Below are 19071 nucleotides of genomic sequence, written 5' to 3'. Positions count from 1 at the left end.
TCAATGATCATGGAGGATAGCCTGGTTAACGCCAGGCTAGGTTAACACCAGACCACTTCTCAAATCTCAATTGCTACCAGTTTCGTCTGGGTTGTCCCAGGCTATATGGAGGATGTTCTGATGAAGATTCTGCTTTGATGAAGATTCATCATTACTAAAGCCAAGTTCAAATTGATATAAAAAAAAAAACACTTCAAGGTGGTTTATCACATTATTGCATTAAACAATGACTTCAAATGTGCTTAAAAGTAAAGCTTACTTTATGCTCATACTTCAAATGTAGTGGAGTAAAAGTCACAAGTTTCCAAATATATTATTACTCAAGTAAAGTACAGATATTCAAAATCCTACTTAAGTACAACTAGGCTAATTGTACTTAGTTACTGTCCACCCTTTTAAGAATGTAGGCCTATGCCTTTCGATGGGGCCTACAGAATGGAAATGCAACTGCATGTCAGCTACATTCACCTGCACACGTTTTGATATAGGCCTAATATTCCCTTTTGGAGTCTTTCTACCAATGCCTACCTTGCCAAAAATCACTATGAGACGTATTCCCCTCAGATAGCCTATTATATAGCCTACCGACCAACCCCTCTGGCTCAAGGACTAATACCGACACATTAGCCTACAGCAGAGCGTTTGCCCACGTAATGAACGCGGAACAAGTGAAATCGAAAGTAAATATCAAGGGACATCAGAGACAACAGAGACCGGTGTTCGGGCAAGAACATTTCTGACGTTTTATGGAGGTAAGTAGATAAAGCGAGTTAAATGTTAGGTTGTGATTGATTACAGAGAAGCGTTCATTGATGTCGATTTCGTGGATTGGAGATAATTTGGAGAGGGACACCAGTCGGAGTCGTCATGGATTTGTTCGTTGACTATAGGCCTACATTTCATAGCACTTTTCAGGCCCTGACTTTAGCCTAATTTGTCTAATTTTGCCTTCAGTCAAATAGGCCTAAACGTAGCCTAGTAAAGTAGTCTGTCGAATGGATCAGCTGAAACGTAGCCTAGTTACAAATAGCTTAAATTAGGTAGGCCTAGCCTATATATAATTAGGCTATTAGGCCTAGCAGACAGGTAAGGTAGAAACAGCCTGTTTAGAATGGTGTAGCCTGGGCGGTCCTACTTTATTAACATGTACCGGTATGTATTCATGTGTTCCATCAGATCCCTTCCCACAGGTGTATAAAATCAAGCACCTTGATTATCAATGCAGACTGCATGGTGCTTGATTAATACACCTGTGAAAAGGGACCTGATGAAACCCATGAATAGGCCTAGCCTCTTGTTATAGGCCTATCCTATGTTTAAAATAAGGCATCACGACATCTCGTAATGGGCATCAGAGAAATCTTAAAAATCAACTTTTCTTTTTTTTCTTTTTAAGGCCCAAAAGTAGAGTTAGCCTCTTTAGGCTACTGTAGGGCCGCATATTCCGACAGGCTCCCCCTACAGATATATATTAAAAAAAACATCATATTGCCTTTTATCGAAGGTCTCCATTCAAAAGCACAGACTTCCGTTTCAGGCCTACTGTCGGTATTTACTTAGCAGTGTTGTCAAACCCCATTAGCGTCTTAGAGCGTTAAAGTTAAACACCAGACACAGTCAGAGCAACACACCTTTCAGCGAATTGTAGGAGTAGTAGTAAAAGTAGTAGGCTAGTAGCCTACTTAGCACAGGCTAGTAGGTTATTAATTGTACTGTAGTAGTACAAGTAGTAGTAGGGAAGGTCTCATTTTTAAGTGCTCATATTGATTTCCATTATAGGCCTAGGCTACTTCCTCTGCCAGTGGTTTCCTGGTCCTTCATGAGGAGCCTCTCATCAGAAACATTTTACTCATCTCTCTTTTAGAGAGGGACACTCATCTTTCTCTCTCTCTCACTCACTCTGTTTATTTTCTTATTGATTGATTGATTAGAATGGATTTCCCTCAAGAAGAGGATGATGCCGTTGGTGGAAATCAGACAGGCAGGGCAGCATGTGCTGTATCCAGCCCCATGTCCATGAAGAATGAGGAGCCCGTCACTGATGGGCATCAGGGGGTCAGCACAGGAAGAGTGCTGTCTTATCAAAGGTGAGTTGTTTCCAGAATCCAAGACATCAAGGGCCCTATCTTACACCTGGCGCATTGGGGTGCCAGACACATCACAATTTTCTTTGCTAGTTTGTGCCCAAAACAGTTATCATCCCGCCATGTGTGCACGCTGTCTCGCCCTTTCTGAACCCTGCACACCCACAGATGTCGATGAGAAAATGATCAACGTTTTTTTGATCAATCAACGTGTGTGGAGACGCATGATCACAAATGTTTATTTTGAAGCCACTGAACACCACTGAAAAACCTAGTCTGCAATATTACACTGTTTACCCATTTTATATAGTATTATTGCACATTTAGAGAGTGCACTGTCAAGAAGTCCAGTGATCTGACTAGTCGTGAGACCCTAGCAATGAGTCTCCAGCAACACAAGGCAAAGACAGCGCTGGTGTGCTTGGATGAATGTACTTAATGGGGAATTCTGGCAATGAACATGGTGGCTCATGAACATGCCCCCAGAATGTATCACTGTAGCTGCCTGGCTGCTTTAGCTATTAACTGTTGGCTGCAGCAAATGGAGCTAGGTAAAACCGATTATTTTCGTTTGCAGACATGCTATCCTTATTGACTTTTGTGAAGCTGTGTTGAATCAATCTATTATGTATTTTGTATCTCTGTATCTCTTTGCATATGTTGTCTCCTTATGTATCCAGACCACAGTTACACAGACCAGTGTCTCCAGTGCCCAGCTGTGTGTCTATGAAGAGTGATTGGTCCATGGGGCACCCTTACAATTTCAGTAGTGGACCACAACAATCTGGTTCAAAGTGAGATTTCCGTTTTTGTGTCTATTTGCAAGAGTAGACAGGTGTGTGTGTGTGTGTGTGTGTGTGTGTGTGAGAGAGAGAGAGAGAGAGAGAGAGAGAAGTAGAGTGTGTGTGTGTGTGTGTGTGTGTGTGTTACTTTTGTGTTACTTTTGTGAAGATGTGTCGCTCAATTTATTATGTATTTTGTCTCCTTGTGTATCCAGACCACAGACACCCAGACCAGTGTCTCCAGTGCCCAGCTGTGTGTCCATGAAGAGTGACTGGTCCATGGGGCACCCTTACAATTTCAGTAGTAGACCATCACAGTCTGATCCAAAGTGAGATTTCACCTTTTTCACCTTTTGTATCCATTTAGAAAAGTTGGTGTGTGTGTGTGTGTCTCTTTGTGTGTGTGTGTGAGTGTGTGTGTGTGTGTGTGTGTGTGTGTGTCTGTGTGTGTGTGTGTGTGTCTCTGTGTGTGTGTGTGTGTGTGTCTCTGTGTGTGTGTGTGTGTGTGTGTGTGTCTCTGTGTGTGTGTGTGTGTGTGTGTCTCTGTATGTGTGTGTGTGTGTCAGAGCTAGTAAACGGAGCGCGGAGCGGAGCGGTTAAAATTTTGTTGGAGAGCGAAGCGCTTTTTAATTTAGAGGCCGGAGTGGCCGCTCTGTTCCGCTTCAATTTCGCTCCGATACCGCTCACACCACGAGTCTGAGGCATGCCCAAATCCACCCAGAATTCATGTCTTCCTAATGAAACCAAGACAGGTGCATTTCAAAGTTATAGTAAGTTTGTTGATGGGGATGGAGTCGCTAAATATTTTAGAAAGGAAACTGAAAGTATTGGGCTTACAAGAGTACTATTCCTACAAAACAACTAGATATTAACAATGTAGAGCAAGAACAACCATGTGGTGACACTGTTCCAGTGAGTAAAGATTCATTTTGGAATTTAAGAAGACAAATTTCGCGGAAACATGAGTGTGCTACGGAGCGAAGAAATACGTGAGCAATTTGAATATGCTTCATATCAAGTAAGGCTGAAGTAAAACTTGGATGCTAAGCCTGAATTCTTTAGGCAATTAATCCCACTGATCCCTTTAGTTTTAGGCTTGTGTATTGACGTTGCCAAGCTTGTTCGGTGTTCCATTATCTTTTAAAATAAATGTTCTATGAGTGATATTGCTGTTGTTCTTAGTTCTTTGGGATTTAAGTTTTATAAGGTGACAATTCGGCTTGTAGATTATTTCTCCCTCTTTTAAATTGGAGTGAGCGTGGAGCGTTTTCACTGGAGCAGGAGGATTTTGAAGTGGAGCGGGGAGCGAAATTGAGCGGAGCGGCCTGACGTGAATTTGAGCAGAGGAGCGGCCGAGTGAACAGCCACCTCAGCGAGGAGCAGGATATTCGCACCGCTCACTAGCTCTGGTGTGTGTATTTGTGTGTGTGTTTGAAACAGAGGGTATTTAGACATGGTAACTTTTGTTACTATTGTGAAGATGTGTCAGCTCAGTTGATTATACATTTTGTCTTATGTATCCAGACCACAGACACACAGACCAGTGTCTCCAGTGCCCAGCTGTGTGTCCATGAAGAGTGACTGGTCCATGGGGCACCCTTACAATTTCAGGAGTGGACCATCACAGTCTGATCTAAAGTGAGATTTCAGTTTTTGTATCCATTTGCAAGAGTAGACAAGTGTGTGTGTGTGTGTGTGAGAGAGAGAGAGAGAGAGAGAGACAGAGACAGAGTGTGTGTGTGTGTGAGGGAGAGAGAGAGACTACTAAATCCAGATATCCAGATAAAAATCCAGATATCTTGGAAAGAAATGAACCCTGGGTACATAAGCAATAGAACAAGTAAAAAAAGTTCAACTGGTAATTTCAACTTGGCCGTGAATGATTTGAAAAAGAAAGCAAGAACGGCTTTCTATGCCATCAGAAAATCTCAATTCAATTTGACATACCCATTCGGATCTGGCTCAAAATATTCCAAACAGTTATTGAACTAATTGCATTATACGACACTGAAGTGTGGGGTCCCCTTATGTGAAATGGATTTGAAAAATGGGACAAACACCCAATCGAAGCCCTGCATGCAGAGTTCTGTAAAAGTATCCTCAAGGTACAGAGGAACACAGCTAACAATGCATGCAGGGCTGAATTAGGCCAATACCCTTTATTAATTAAAATAAAAAAAGAGGTATCAAATTCTTTGAACATCTCAAAGCAGGTGATTCCAACTCTTATTGTTATAAAGCCCTAAAGAGCCAAGAGATGAGTGCAAAAACAAGCCCCCTCATCCAGCTAGCCCTGAGACTCACACATACTAATAGTGTAACTAACACAACCTATAGTCAGCCTCAGGACCTTACCACCCTTTCTCAAACAATTTGGCCTAACCAAATTATAAATACAGGAATACAAAATTACTTATCATATTGTTCAAAACTTTAAGGATCCAAGTCTAAGAATATTATCAGGAGAGGAAGAAAAGGGTGCAAGAGTCGCAGCAAGATATATAGATGCTTGCCATAAACACAGGGAGCCACTTCATCAGCGAAGCACACAAAAGACACACATAGCCACACACACACACACACACAAACTGCCGTTGCAGTAATGCATGATGCATGATGTTGTGTTTTCTTTCTTTACACACTACTACTTACATGTGTGCTTTGGCTATACAAATTGTATTTTTTGTCATGCCAATAAATCTCAATTGAATGAGAGAGAGAGAGAGAGTTTGTGAAGCTGTGTCAGATCAGTCTGTTATGTGTGTTGTCTTCTTATGTATTCAGACCACAGACAGACAGACCAGTGTCTCCAGTGCCCAGCTGTGTGTCCATGAAGAGTGACTGGTCCATGGGGCACCCTTACAATTTCAGTAGTGGACCATCACAGTCTGACCAAAAGTGAGATTTCAGCTTTTGTATCTATTTACAAGAGTTGGTGTGTTTGTGTGTGTGTGTGTGTGTGTGTGGGGGGGGGGGGGGTTGTGTGTGTGTGTACAGTAGGTGTGTGTGTGTGTGTGTCATGGTATGCAAACATGCGGTTACACTTTACTAGACAGTATCAACATAACAGTAACATGACACTGTCATGAACGTGTCATAAACAATTCATAAACGTTTATGACATAACTAGAGATGCACCGAGCGACCGGCCAGTCAGTCTGAGACATGCTGATTTTATGCCGGTCAAATGCTCTCGCGCACCACAATTGTAACAACACCCAGCTGAGTTTGTAAAGTTTGAAGAAGCTAGCAAACAGGCCAACACTCAGGGCTGGATGTAGGGCTACAAAGAAATATCTAATAGGCTACTGGGTTTTTCTATGCAGCGAACGCTGTGCTTTGCCATATTGCATGGAATTTACTTAGCTGTCACTTCATTAGGCTACGTAAACAGCGCTCATCACCGCCCGTCCCTGCCACTATTTGCGGGCCCACAGCTGAACCACAAGCGCAGCTGAACGGAGATAACCGATTGCGACATTAAAAAGAATCAAAGTTTAGCGATCATAGGCTACATGATAATAAGATGCCTACAAGTAGCGACATACAGTAGCCCTAGCAGTTTTACTCCACTAAAAAAATACTGTAACTATTTACTGCGCTCACGTAGACTAGGGCTATGCTTTACCCTAGTCTAGCAGATTGAGAAGGGGATGTTTTAAAAGTGAACAAACGATAGCCTATTAGAAAGGCAAACAAAAGTTAAAGTTGCTTTTGACATAGTAGCCTACAATGAAGAAAACTGATGCTCTGAATACTGAATCAGCTGTCTCTGAAAGTTTTTATAGCCTATAATTGATACATTTAACCGGAATTTGGATTTATGTTTTTCACCGCAAAACAGATGTGCGCTGTTTTCATATATGGTGGAGCACCTAATCGCTATTACAGTAGCACTTCTCCTCCCCTGTGTTTGCGTGATAGCCTACTCCCACATTTCCCTCGCCCTCCCATAAATGCATAAAAATATGTTCCATGGTAGCATGTTCAAATGTATCATGAAAATTATTCTTATATTTTTGGATGTGAGAAGAAAAAAAATGGGTGTTCCATAACTGCATTAATATTAGCAGTGTGTGAAATGAATGTCCCACACTGGGAAGCTTTTTAGTTTGATATTGCAGCTGAAGTTAGACTTGAAGAAGAATCTGTCTGCTCATCGGTTCCATTTTTCTAACAGCCATTTCATTATTGATACCGTTGATTTACATTTCTATATTAACATGTTCTATTAAAGAAAAGATAGAAAATAACTATTTGTGTGTGCTGTAAAAAATGGTTAGAAGAAATTAAATCGGAATTGGCTAAAATCGGTATCGGCAGGTCAAACTCTATGAAAAATCGGAAATCGGAATCGGCCCAAAAAATTGCAATCGGTGCATCTCTAGACATTAGAGTTAGGATTAGGATTAGGGTTAGGGTTAGGGTTCATGTGTCATGACGGTGTCATGTGTTCATGACGGTGTCATGTCACTCTTATGTCGATACTGTAAAGTGAAGTGTTACCAAACATGCTAACTTTTGTTAGCATGGTGAAGATCTGCTGGCTCAATCTATTATATATTTTGTCTCCTTATGTCTCCAGACCACAGACACACAGACCAGTGTCTCCAGTGCCTAGCTGTGTATCCATGCAAAGTGACTGGTCCATGGGACACCCTTACAATTTCAGTAGTGGACCCCCACAGTCTAATCCAAAGTGAGAATCCAGTTTTTGTATCAATTTACAGGAGTAGAGAGGTGTGTGTGTGTGCGAGTGTGTGTGAGTGTAGGAGAGAGAAGAGAGAGAGAGAAGGTGAATTTCCATTAACCCTGAAAATGCAAAACTTTACAAATATTGCAACAAACAAAGTTTTTACGCTTACATTTTAGTGTTTCCTCTAGATTTTTTTTTAACAGTGGCTGCAGGCACTTCCGGATTTTTTTTTAAATTCTAGTTACTAATCACACCATTTACCCTAACGTGACTGAACGTGATTCAGGAACTAAAGACAGCCCCATCAACCCCGAGTGTTTCTTAAACTTTTTTTCTGGGGACCCACTTTTTAAAAATGACAGACTATCGCAACCCAACTCGTGACTGTGGTAGTTAAGTTAACAAACTAGATCAGTGGTTCTCAAACTTTTTCTTTCATTCCCCACTTTGATCAAGGGAGCATTCTCGAGCCCCACCTGTCCCTCATCGCTCTAAGAAAGTGGTAGGTCAAGCTTAAAATTGTCAAATTTATTGAAATAATGACAAGTTCTAAATATATCCTCTTCAACAGAGTTAAAATCAGCTGGTGCTGCAGATATAATAATAAATAAATACATAACACAGATATTTCTGTTTTCCAGCAACATATTAGGAAGCATAGGCCATTTTACAGCATTGTACAATATATTCAATGAAATACCAACATGCTGCATTAAATGGATCCATAATCCAGTCATACTGAGCACTGCTGGTTGGGAAATATTTTTGAAATAAACTTTGCAGGGATCACAAGAGTGCCTCCCAATCAGACGTTTCAGCGATTTCGCTCAGAAATCTCAAAGGCATAATACTGTCGCGATCGAGGCGCCTGTCCCATAGTTTTTTTGGTGAATACAGTAATCTTATTTGCTAGGTGAGGTAGGTGCTTGTCTTTGCCTTGTAATTGGACATTTAACTCAAATGTATCGCTAAGATATATCAAATATATCGCTAAGATAGGCCAGCTTCTTTAAGAAATGTTCATTAGTGAACGTGCTTGCAGATTCAAACATGCGCTCTTCCTTCAAGAAGAGGCGACTCGGAGCTCAAACATGCGCGACAGCACTTTACCTCGGGAAAGCCACCTTGCCTCGCTGTTAAACAGTACAGCCTTTTGGTCAGCTACCATCTCTTGCAAAGTGCGGAGAATAGACGCGCTTTTAAGGGCCGGGTTTTGATGAAATTCACCACTCTCACAACAACGTTCAAAATCTCATGTAGGTCGGGACTAACTAAGCTGCCTTGACACGAGCGCTTCCCTGTGAATAACACAGTGCGTCCATTGCGCATCAGGTGCTACCTGGGCCCAGGCTACAGATAAAAAAATATATAAAAAACTCCTGTTTTTCACGTCAGTTTGCGCCCCACCTGGCATGTCTCCGCGACCCACAGTTAGAGAAACGCTGCGTTAACCCATGCATTAAACCACACGTCACTGCTTGAACATATCGGTAGTTCACGTTGACAATGGAGAAAATGCTTAGCTTTCTTCGTTTATGACAGAGATTAAGTTTTGTGATAACAATTACATGTTGTAGAAACACAACCCACAACACTGCCTTTATTTGGTGCAAATCTCCTTTACTTTCTTTGGTTAGGCTATAGTCCGCGATTCACATTACTAGGCTATCACTGCTAGCCTGAAAATATCCAGACTCTCGTACGTACATTTCATTTGTACAAAGAGTCTGGCCACTTTCCATTGCCAAGCATTAACTTCCTTGAAGGCGAGTACTCTGTTCGCTATTTGGACAGGTAAAATTTAGCCTGAGAAAACCTGCAAATACCAAAATCCCAGACGACGTACTGAAGGGAAATTAAAATTGAGTGGAAGTACGTAGGAGGGCGGAGCCAGGCTATCACCACAAGTGCATTCAAAATGTTTTTGGCCAAGTTTTGCTTTAATCCAATTTACCTTCGTTACTACCAGTCGTTGCTTTTTTACTGCGTCGAATCGCGATTGAGTGCGCATCTAATGTAATCCGCGGAGACATCCACTCTCCATGTTTCATTTTTGCTGTTGTTGCAAGCAAGCTAATAGGCTATGATATGGGAAATACTTTCAATACGATCAGCTCCAGAAATTAATGGTTTTTCCTTAGCCTGTGCTACACCTTTCCACCAAGTTGTGCAAAAATTGTAGTTTTTGCGATGTTGACAAACATGCGTAGCACATGGAAGCTCTTGATAGCGCATGCCACTAACATCTATAAAAACAGTATATTTATGGAATAAAATTAGACAGGTACCTCGGATTAGCATTGCTGTTTGTTGTTAAACTGCAATTTTCAGCTGCCAGCGCATTTCGCCTACTATGCATCCGGACAATATTGTGCGTCTCCCCTAATTCTGAAGCAGTGGCACCGCTAAATGAGGAGACACTGAAAAGAAAGTTAATGTTTTAAATAGGCTACATCAATACAATATGTAATATGTGAAGTGAAACTGGACGGGCCATAATAACCTCTGACTAGTTTTAGGCCTACTTATTGTTAAATTGCAATGTGAGCTGCAGCCAGCAGGGGAGGATACGTCGGCAGGATTATTTAAAAAGCAACTGCAACTACATTGTGCGTCTGCCCTGATTTTGATACCGTGGCGGTTTTAATTTAAACTGTGGCGGGCCAACATCACCACGTTCCAAACAAGTAGGCCTACAGGTATTTTGTGTGTCTTATGATGTAGCTCACTTTATCCGTTGACTTGAACGCTAAAAAAAATATGGGTCGCGACTTCATGAACATGGGAAATTGTGGGTCCCAAAGCCAGACCAGTTAAGAACCACTGCTCTAAGCAATGACAGAGTTGCGTTTTTACAAACTTTACAAACTCAGAGTGTGTTAAATGTGAGCTATGCTCTCCCAGAATTGTCAGACGTTGCTACCATGTTTAGGTTTAGGTTTCACTTTCAATATTTTTCCTCCCTTTACATTTTTACCCCCTCAGTGTAACTATCACAGGTTTTTGCAGTTGAAGAAAAACTGTCAAAACTCAGGAGAAGATAACATGCATATTTTATCGTACCGCATCACTTGATGGAAACACTGACCATTCGCATTTGTACTTTTCGGCAAATAACGCTTTTATTTTGCACAATGCTGTAATGGAAACTCAGAGAGAGAGAGAGAAAGAGTGTGTGTTTGTGTGTGTGAGAGAGAAGAGAGACCCTCACAATTTCAATAGTGGACCACCACAGTCTGATCCAAAGTGAGAATTCAGCGTGTGTGTGTGTGTGTGTGTGTGTGCGTGTGTGTGTGTGTGTGTGTGTGTGTGAAAGGTGCTCTAAGAGAGATAGCTCGCTCCTCCCTTCCCCTCCCTCCCATGCAACTGAAAAACTCTCGTCAAGCATCTTGTCATTGATTGGCTGGAACAGTTTGTTATGTTTCATGGTCCAGGCTGGACCAGGCTTTTTGATTGCCGTTTTTGGAGCCTGGCTTTCCACAGAGACCGTGTTTTTTTTCACAGTGTACAGTTACAGTTTCTTGTCCTTAGGCTTATTGTAAAAACCTTGGCACTCAATACAAATTTGTATTCGTATCAAGCCCTCGAGTGCGTCTCTGTTTTTTTCTACTTTTTTTTCTACTTTTTTACAGTGTATTCAGGGTACAGGCAGCTTTAGTGTTAGTCGCTTACTGAAAATGACTTGTTTTAAAGTTGCATTTGAGTGTCCTATTTTTAGTCTTTTTTCTAAATTATTGGTTAATAAGGACCACAGTGATTCATGTTTGATACTTTGATCTACTATTTGCCAAAAATCAATCAACTGAGATTTGTTTAATTTACATTACAATCAAGTCATGAAATAAAAGGTTGGTGATGAATAATTCTCGTCAAAACTTCCGTTGACAAAATTAACACTAGTGGTGTCAACAATAATCGATTCGGCGATGCATTGCAATGCGGGGCATGCACGATTCAGCATCGATGCGGCAACGTGCCATAATCGATTATGTCACTGTTTATTTTCTGGCCTTAAGTGGACAATAAAGTTGTGAAGTTTCAATTACTTCTGGGGGCATTTCCGGAGCAACGTTGTAATTATGCGCAGCCTGTAGCTACATGCTAAGCGGCAGCACTAGCTAGCATAACAACAACACTAAAGAATCAAGATGAAGGAGGGAGATGAACGCGATAGACGAGTAATTAAAAACGCACCCAATGCTTGGAAAGCGGACATCTGGGCACATTTCGTATTCTACGAAGTTAAACACATAAAAAAGGATTTGTGCTGTTAAGATGCACACACACACACACACACACACACACTTACTTCTGCTAAGGAACAGACACACACCTGAGTGTTAATTAAGGGTGTGCATTGGCACTGCCCTCACGATTCGATTCGATTACGATTCACCAGGTAACGATTCGATTCAATTCGATTCTACGATGCATTGCGATGCATCAAAATTCTACTGGCAAATTTTGAGGTCATGAGGCAATACAAGCAATCAGATATTGAACAACAGATTTTATTAGCTGGTGTGTGTATTATCACTCTCCTGTATCTTTGACATAAATATCATTAAATAAAATAAAATGGTACAGGGTATTGGATATGGCATTTTAATAAGGTTAATAATTTAAACACATTGTAAAACGTAAAGCCCAAATTTGGAGACATCCATGCATGTCGAAATTTGCTGCAAATTCAAAACTGGATTACTCTGGAACGGCTAACTGTACAGGGGACTGCTTTACACCTTTCTGTTCGGTAAGGTCAGCTGTTTATTCTGATATATGTTTTTTTATGTTGAACGAAGGGTTCGTGAAGTATCCCACCGATATGAATGGGTAGGGAGATGGGCGCAGAACCTTCAGTAATTTATGATTAAATTGAATTATATTATTTACTTTTCTCATGAACCGTTCACCACAGAAATTAATAGCTAACATTGTTTAAAAGCTGAGAAAAGGCTCTTAAAAGACTAAATTAATTTGCGCTGTGAATGCTTATTTTGACAGGCCATAGTCTGTATAAAAATCGTTATTAGTCTGACGCAAAACAGAATATTGAAAGAAGGGGACACCAAGGCCACCGTGGCCTGTAGGCCTAAACCTCTGATTTTCAAAGGGGCATCACGGCCAAATCAATTCCTACCCTGCACATACTGCACACACAGTAACAAAGTCAACTCAGGATGCCAACGATCGACAAGGTTTGTGAAGTTAGTTGTATTGCCAACGTGCTTGATTTTAGTGTGGCAGGTTTTACACACCATGTACGTCTTGTCTAGTTTCCCATTAATGTATGTGCGAAGGAACTGCTATTGGCTTGATGATGATTTTTCTGTGCAATTATTTCTGTCCCTGTTGTGGATTTAGGGACATCTTGGCCCAGGATCAGTTCAGGTGTGGAGTGTGTGAGCAGCTACTGAGGGACCCAGTCATCACCAGCTGTGGACACAGTTTCTGCAGGCAGTGCATCAGCAGCTACTGGAGCCAGTCTGGTCCATCAAGAGACTACAGCTGTCCCCAGTGCAGAAAGAGATCTAGAACACAACCCATTACAAACTCTGACATAACTATGGCACAACTGTTGCAAACCCGGATACAACCACTGTTATACCCACCTACACCCATGGCACAGTCTCACCTATACCCACCTACATCCATGGCACAACCATTGTTATATTCACCTACAGGCATCGTACAGCCTTTGTCATACCAACACAGTGAAATGGCACTTCATCTGAACCCATCTGCAAACATGGCACAAGTTCCTCCAAACCCACACACAGACACGGGGCAGCGTCCTCAGTACTCCAACTCAGACATGGGGCAGCATAATCATTATCCACACATCCAGCACCCTCTTTATCCACACATCCACACGGCACAGATCTCTCCACAGCCTCCCTTAGATGAGCACACAGTCATGAGAGGCAGCACCCATCTGCAAACTGAGCATGCTCCAGTCAAAAGGGCCAAACTAACAGGTGAGTCTAGAAGACGTGTGTGTCCAAGAGCAGGGCTTCTGCTTGGATGAAAAAAGATCATTTATTTAAAAGAAATCAAAATATTATACAATCTGTTAAGATAACAAAATGTTATCTTATACAAGTACGGTTATGCTAAAAAATTGTGTTGTAGACATACTGACAATTAGTTATGAATAATGCTCATCTCTTTGTTTGTTTGTTTATTTAATGCCAAACAGATGACCTTGTCCTGAACAGAGTACTGATGACCCATAGAGCCAGCATGAAGAGGAAGTTTGAGAGCATATGTGAAGGCATCATAAGGTCAGGGACTCAAACACTCCTGAACAAGATCTACACAGAGCTCTACATCACAGAGGGAGAGAGTGAAGGGGTGAATAATGAGCATGAGGTTTGGCAGGTAGAGTCAGCATCCAGGCCACAGACTACAGAAGACACAGCAATCAACTGCAATGATATCTTCAAGCCCTTACCTGGACAGGAGAGACACATCAGAACTGTGATGACCAAGGGGATTGCTGGCATTGGAAAAACCATCTCAGTGCAGAAGTTCATCCTTGACTGGGCAGAGGAGAGAGCTAACCAGGATGTAGATTTCATGTTTGTGCTTCCGTTCCGTGAGCTGAATTTGGTTAAACATAATCAGTACAGTCTTCACAGGCTCCTGCTTGACTTCCACCCTGAGCTTAGAGAGCTACAGGATGGTGAATACAAAGACTGCCACATTGTGTTCATCTTTGATGGTCTGGATGAGAGTCGACTTCCTCTGAATTTCCAAAAGAATCAGAAGTTGTCTGATGTCACACAAACATCATCAGTGGATGTGCTGATGACGAGTCTCATTCAGGGAACTCTGCTTCCCTCTGCTCTCATCTGGATAACCTCCCGACCAGCAGCAACCAGTCAGATCCCTTCTCAGTGTATCAGTCTGGTGACAGAAGTACGAGGGTTCAATGACCCACAGAAGGAAGAGTACTTCAGGAAGAGGATCAGTGACCAAAATCAAGCCAACAGAATTATCTCACACATTAAGGAATCCAGGAGCCTTCACATCATGTGCCACATGCCAGTCTTCTGTTGGATCTCAGCCACTGTCCTTCAGCAGATACTGGAACAGGATGATGGGAAGGAAGCCCCCAAAACACTGACTGAAATGTTCATACACTTCATGCTCATCCAGACCACCAGGAAGAACCAGAAGTATCAAGAGGAAAGTGAGACAGATAGACAGAGGCTCCTGGAATCACATAAGGGTGTCATATTGAAACTGGCAGAGCTGGCTTTCAAGCATCTGGAGAATGGCAATCTCATGTTCTATGAGGAAGACCTGAGAGAGTGTGGCATTGATGTCAGTGAAGCCTCAGTGTACTCTGGCATGTGCACTGAGATCTTCAGGGAGGAATGTGTGTTTGACCACAAGAAGGTCTACTGCTTTGTGCATCTGAGCATTCAGGAGTTTTTGTCAGCCATGTTTGTGTTTCATAGCTACATATCAGGACATCTGGAGGCACTGAAATTATTTCTCAGTGAAAAAAACAGAAACCTGAAAGCTTTCCTTCCTTTGCATGTTCTGTTGAAGAGTGCTATGGACAAAGCTTTGGGCAGCAAGAATGGACATCTGGACCTTTTCCTTCGCTTCCTTGTAGGCATCTCTGTGGAAAGCAACCAGACCCTTTTGACAGGCTTGCTGACAAACACACACAGCAGCTCAGAGAGCATCAAGAAAACATGTCTGTACATCAAGAGACTCAGGAGGGATGACTTGTCTCCTGAAAGATGCATCAATCTTTTCCACTGTTTATTTGAAATGAATGATCATTCTGTACATGAAAAAATTCAGAAATATCTCAAATCTCCAAAAGGCTTGTCAGATGGGTTGACACCTGCCCACTGTTCAGCACTGGCCCACATGCTTCTGATGTCTGAGGAGGTGCTGGATGAGTTTGACTTGAGCAAATACAAAACCTCAGATGAGGGACGGAGGAGACTGGTGCCAGCTGTGAGATGCTGCAGAAAGGCTCTGTGAGTATCACAATAAATACTATAAACACACTGCACAATTATGTAGTTTTCTGCTAAAACACATATTTGCTATGTAGGCTGATTGTCTTTAGTCCTCCACAAAGATCAAAAAATAGTATAGCCTACACAGAGGGATCTCTACCAAACGTTTATTGAATTATGTCCTAAAAAAAGTGTTAAAGCTAACATGCTTTTCTGGAGACTACAGATCAAAAAAGTATAAAGTCTCTTTAATGCCAGGACTCCAGTTTATGCAGGATGCACATTAACTTTTAAAGGAAGTTCCACAGTGTTAATGACCATTCTTAGTGTTAGTGCTATTTATCTATTTTCTATAATTTTAATGTTCCCATCATGAGAATGCTCCATCTCTGCACCTCATCAAATCAAATCAGAAGGTGCACATGTTCTATGGAGGTGCATGGTGTAAAAGGGGTGTAAAACACTGAATATGATACTCTCCAGTCTGAATTGTTTAAGTAAATCTGATGTCTGCTCATGCTGCTCTGGGTTAATCCCACTCATCAGTCTTTAGTGATGTTGTGTCTGTGGTTGGGCAGCGTTAACTGTGTATGGTATTCAGGGCTCATATATTATTCTCTCCTCTTATCCCCCTTAGTAGTGTTGTTTTGGGCCTGGCACATACTGTATGTGGGGCAGTTGTATTGTTTTCCTCCCTCACTCTTCCTGTAGATTAAAACATGACACATTACCTTTTTATACTCTTTTGCCTGTATATGGGGCAGTTTTATTTATTTTCCTCTCTTATCCCACTTGCAGTTTTGGTTGTGACACATTGCCATTTTATGCTCTTTTGCCTCTCTTGCAGACTTGCTGACTGTAAGCTAACAGAGAAGTCCTGTGAGATTGTGGCCTCAGCTCTGCAGTCTGCAAACTCCCCCTTAAGAGAGCTAGACCTGAGTCAGAATGACCTGCAAAAGTCGGGGGAAAAACTGGCAAATGCTCTTCTGAGTCCAAACTGCAAACTGGAGACACTGAGGTCAGTGATATTGTAGACTGTGTTAAATGATGCATACTGTTAAAAGAAGACCATGTTGACACATTACCTTTTTATACTCTTTTGTCTGTATATGGGGCAGTTATATTTATTTTCCTCTCTTATCCCACTTGCAGTTTTGGATGTGACACATTGCCATTTTATGCTCTTTTGCCTCTCTTGCAGACTTGCTGACTGTAAGCTAACAGAGAAGTCCTCTGAGATTGTGGCCTCAGCTCTGCAGTCGGCAAACTCCCCCTTAAGAGAGCTAGACCTGAGTCAGAATGACCTGCAAAAGTCGGGGGAAAAACTGGCAAATGCTCTTCTGGGTCCAAACTGCAAACTGGAGACACTGAGGTCAGTGATATTGTAGACTGTTTTAAATGATGCATACTGTTAAAAGAAGACCATGTTAAAGGAAAATTCCGGTTTTTAGCACTTTAAGGCCCTTTTCTGGTTTGTTTTGGATGAACTAGAGTGGGGGAAACTGAAATTTTGACGATTGGTCCTGTCTCGACTTTTCTGACTTGTTTTGAATCGCCTTTGACTTCTCAGGGTGGCTGGCAATGAGCATACTGTAGTAGGCTACTCAAACATGTCCTAAAACAACCCTTAACGTTCGTTTTCAAAACTGTGCGACTCACCGAGTGGTTAGTGGTGTTCGTTGATATTCCAAAACAAGTAGCGTAGCGAAATACAGTTTCTGTCATGTTTTATTTGGCATTTTGTAAAATCCCATTGATTTCTGTTGGAAGACTCATTGCACGTTGATAGCTGTGCCACCGTCTATGCTTCAGGTTCAAATATTGAGCGGGTGTGAATAGTTCCACAATAGCAAATAAGACGGCTGGAAATCATTCATTGCGCCGATATATTTGCTTCTAATAATCAACGAACACCACTAACCACTCGGTGAGTTGCACAGTTTTGAAAACGAACGTTAAGGGTTGTTTTAGGAGATGTTTGTGTGGCCTACTACAGTATGAGTAGTAGTGGAGGTGTGCACATCCCCACCGGTGAGGTGCAGGGCAAATGGAACTATAGCTGCAAAGGAATGAAATGCCCGCACTCTGCTTAAACTCCCATATATTTATTAAGTGTTGCAACGTTTCGACCCGACTGGGTCTTCCTCAGGCAAATGTCATTTTGCAGTGTAGAGCATATACCTGCTCAGCTGATCATTCATCAGCTGAGCCCATTCACACTAACTGTCAAGGCCTAAGTGTCACCTTATCCATCACACATGTGTCACCAATTAAGACAACTAGATGTACCGCAGAGCGGTACAAAATATGACCGCCGCCCAGTCCAGCAAATTTTTTCCACAAAAAGAAATCACGCTGAAAGGCCTATATGATTCTAACTGTCTCACTAAATTGCATTATCCACACTCAATTCTCACTGGTATCTGCTAGACAACAAGTACCAAAACATGATCAGTTCATAGATTTCACATGTAAAATTAATTTTATACAACCCCACCTCCATCTTGCCTGTTCATAATTCTGAGAAATTCTTGATTGTTTGTGTTATGTTTATGTTATGTGTGTGGGTGTGTGTGTGTGTGAGTGTGTGTGTGTGTGTGTGTGTGTGCGTGCTTGTGTGTGTGCCTGCGTATGTGCCTGTGCATGCAAGCGTACATATGTCTACTGTGTGAGTATGTGTCATACGTATGATTACTGTGAATGTATGTGTGTGTGTGTGTGTATCTGTTTGTGCACATGTGTGCACATGAAATGGGTTAACATGACCCCTGGAGGCAAACATACGGAAAAAAATGGTCATCCTAGGCCCTACAGTTCTCAAGATATTCACAGAGAACTGTGTCTGCCCTACCCTCCTTTCGGGGGGTCCAGTCCAGCGGGGGGGCTACAGATCAAAACGAAAAATGACGGTTCCATGCTATCCATGTGGGGGTACATGCCCACCAAGTTTTGTGTACCCCGGTCTTTCAGTGTCCCGGGAATCCTTGTTGGTGTACGTCACTAAATGTACACATAAATTATTTTATTGTAAGGCCCCCCATGAACGAAAGTACACAAAACTTGGCATGCATTCGGAGGGTGTCATAATGATCCTACACTTTTAATTTTGTGCAGTTTTGACCTTGTCAGCCAGAGATATTGTGATGAAAACACTTCATTTTTTGCTTTTTAATTTTTAACTAGGTGGCGCTATACATGAAATAAGTGGTAATGGGATGGGTTGACATGTCCCCTTAAGACCAACATACATAAAAAAGGTGGACCTCCTAGGCCCTACGGTTCTCGAGATATTCACAGAAAACTGTCTCCGGCCACCTACAGGCCAGTTGGTGTATAGTAACATAAATTCATTTATTGTGTGGCCCCCCATGAACGGAATTCCACAAAATTTGGCGTGCATACAGAGGGTGTCATAATGATCCTGCACTTCCAATTTCGTGCAGTTTTGACTATGTTAGGTCACAGATACCTTCAATTACAACACCTCATTTTTACTTTTTTGTGTTTAACTAGGTGGCGCTATT

At 41.9% G+C, this 19071-nt stretch overlaps 1 protein-coding gene across 11 annotated transcripts in view; it reads left to right on the top strand.

Annotated features, from left to right (window-relative positions):
• The first annotated feature begins 668 nt into the window (after nt 1-668).
• Nucleotides 669-19071, top strand: part of LOC143126619 (NACHT, LRR and PYD domains-containing protein 3-like) — a 213887-nt gene continuing 195484 nt past the window's right edge. For 9 of the 11 annotated variants that reach the window (XM_076288280.1, XM_076288278.1, XM_076288279.1 and 6 more), the window contains exons 1-11: nt 669-752; nt 1932-2087; nt 2765-2878; nt 3082-3195; nt 4391-4504; nt 5651-5764; nt 7452-7565; nt 12927-13540; nt 13762-15565; nt 16395-16565; nt 16749-16919. In XM_076288280.1, coding sequence (XP_076144395.1) covers nt 1933-2087; nt 2765-2878; nt 3082-3195; nt 4391-4504; nt 5651-5764; nt 7452-7565; nt 12927-13540; nt 13762-15565; nt 16395-16565; nt 16749-16919 — 3485 coding nt within the window. In that variant the 5' untranslated portion in view covers nt 669-752; nt 1932. Of the gene's footprint in view, nt 753-1931; nt 2088-2764; nt 2879-3081; nt 3196-4390; nt 4505-5650; nt 5765-7451; nt 7566-12926; nt 13541-13761; nt 15570-16394; nt 16566-16748; nt 16920-19071 lie in introns of those variants that run through there. The other 2 variants (XM_076288272.1, XM_076288284.1) reach the window with 2 other exon arrangements.

Source organism: Alosa pseudoharengus, unplaced genomic scaffold (genome assembly GCF_046254945.1).
Source record: "Alosa pseudoharengus isolate Yale_2024_CS ecotype anadromous, Long Island Sound unplaced genomic scaffold, YU_APseudo_1.1 YU_APseudo_1.1_scf_1, whole genome shotgun sequence".
Taxonomy (NCBI): Eukaryota; Metazoa; Chordata; class Actinopteri; order Clupeiformes; family Clupeidae; genus Alosa; species Alosa pseudoharengus.
Note: the sequence above shows the minus strand (reverse complement) of the source record. Positions and strands in the feature narration are given on the sequence as shown.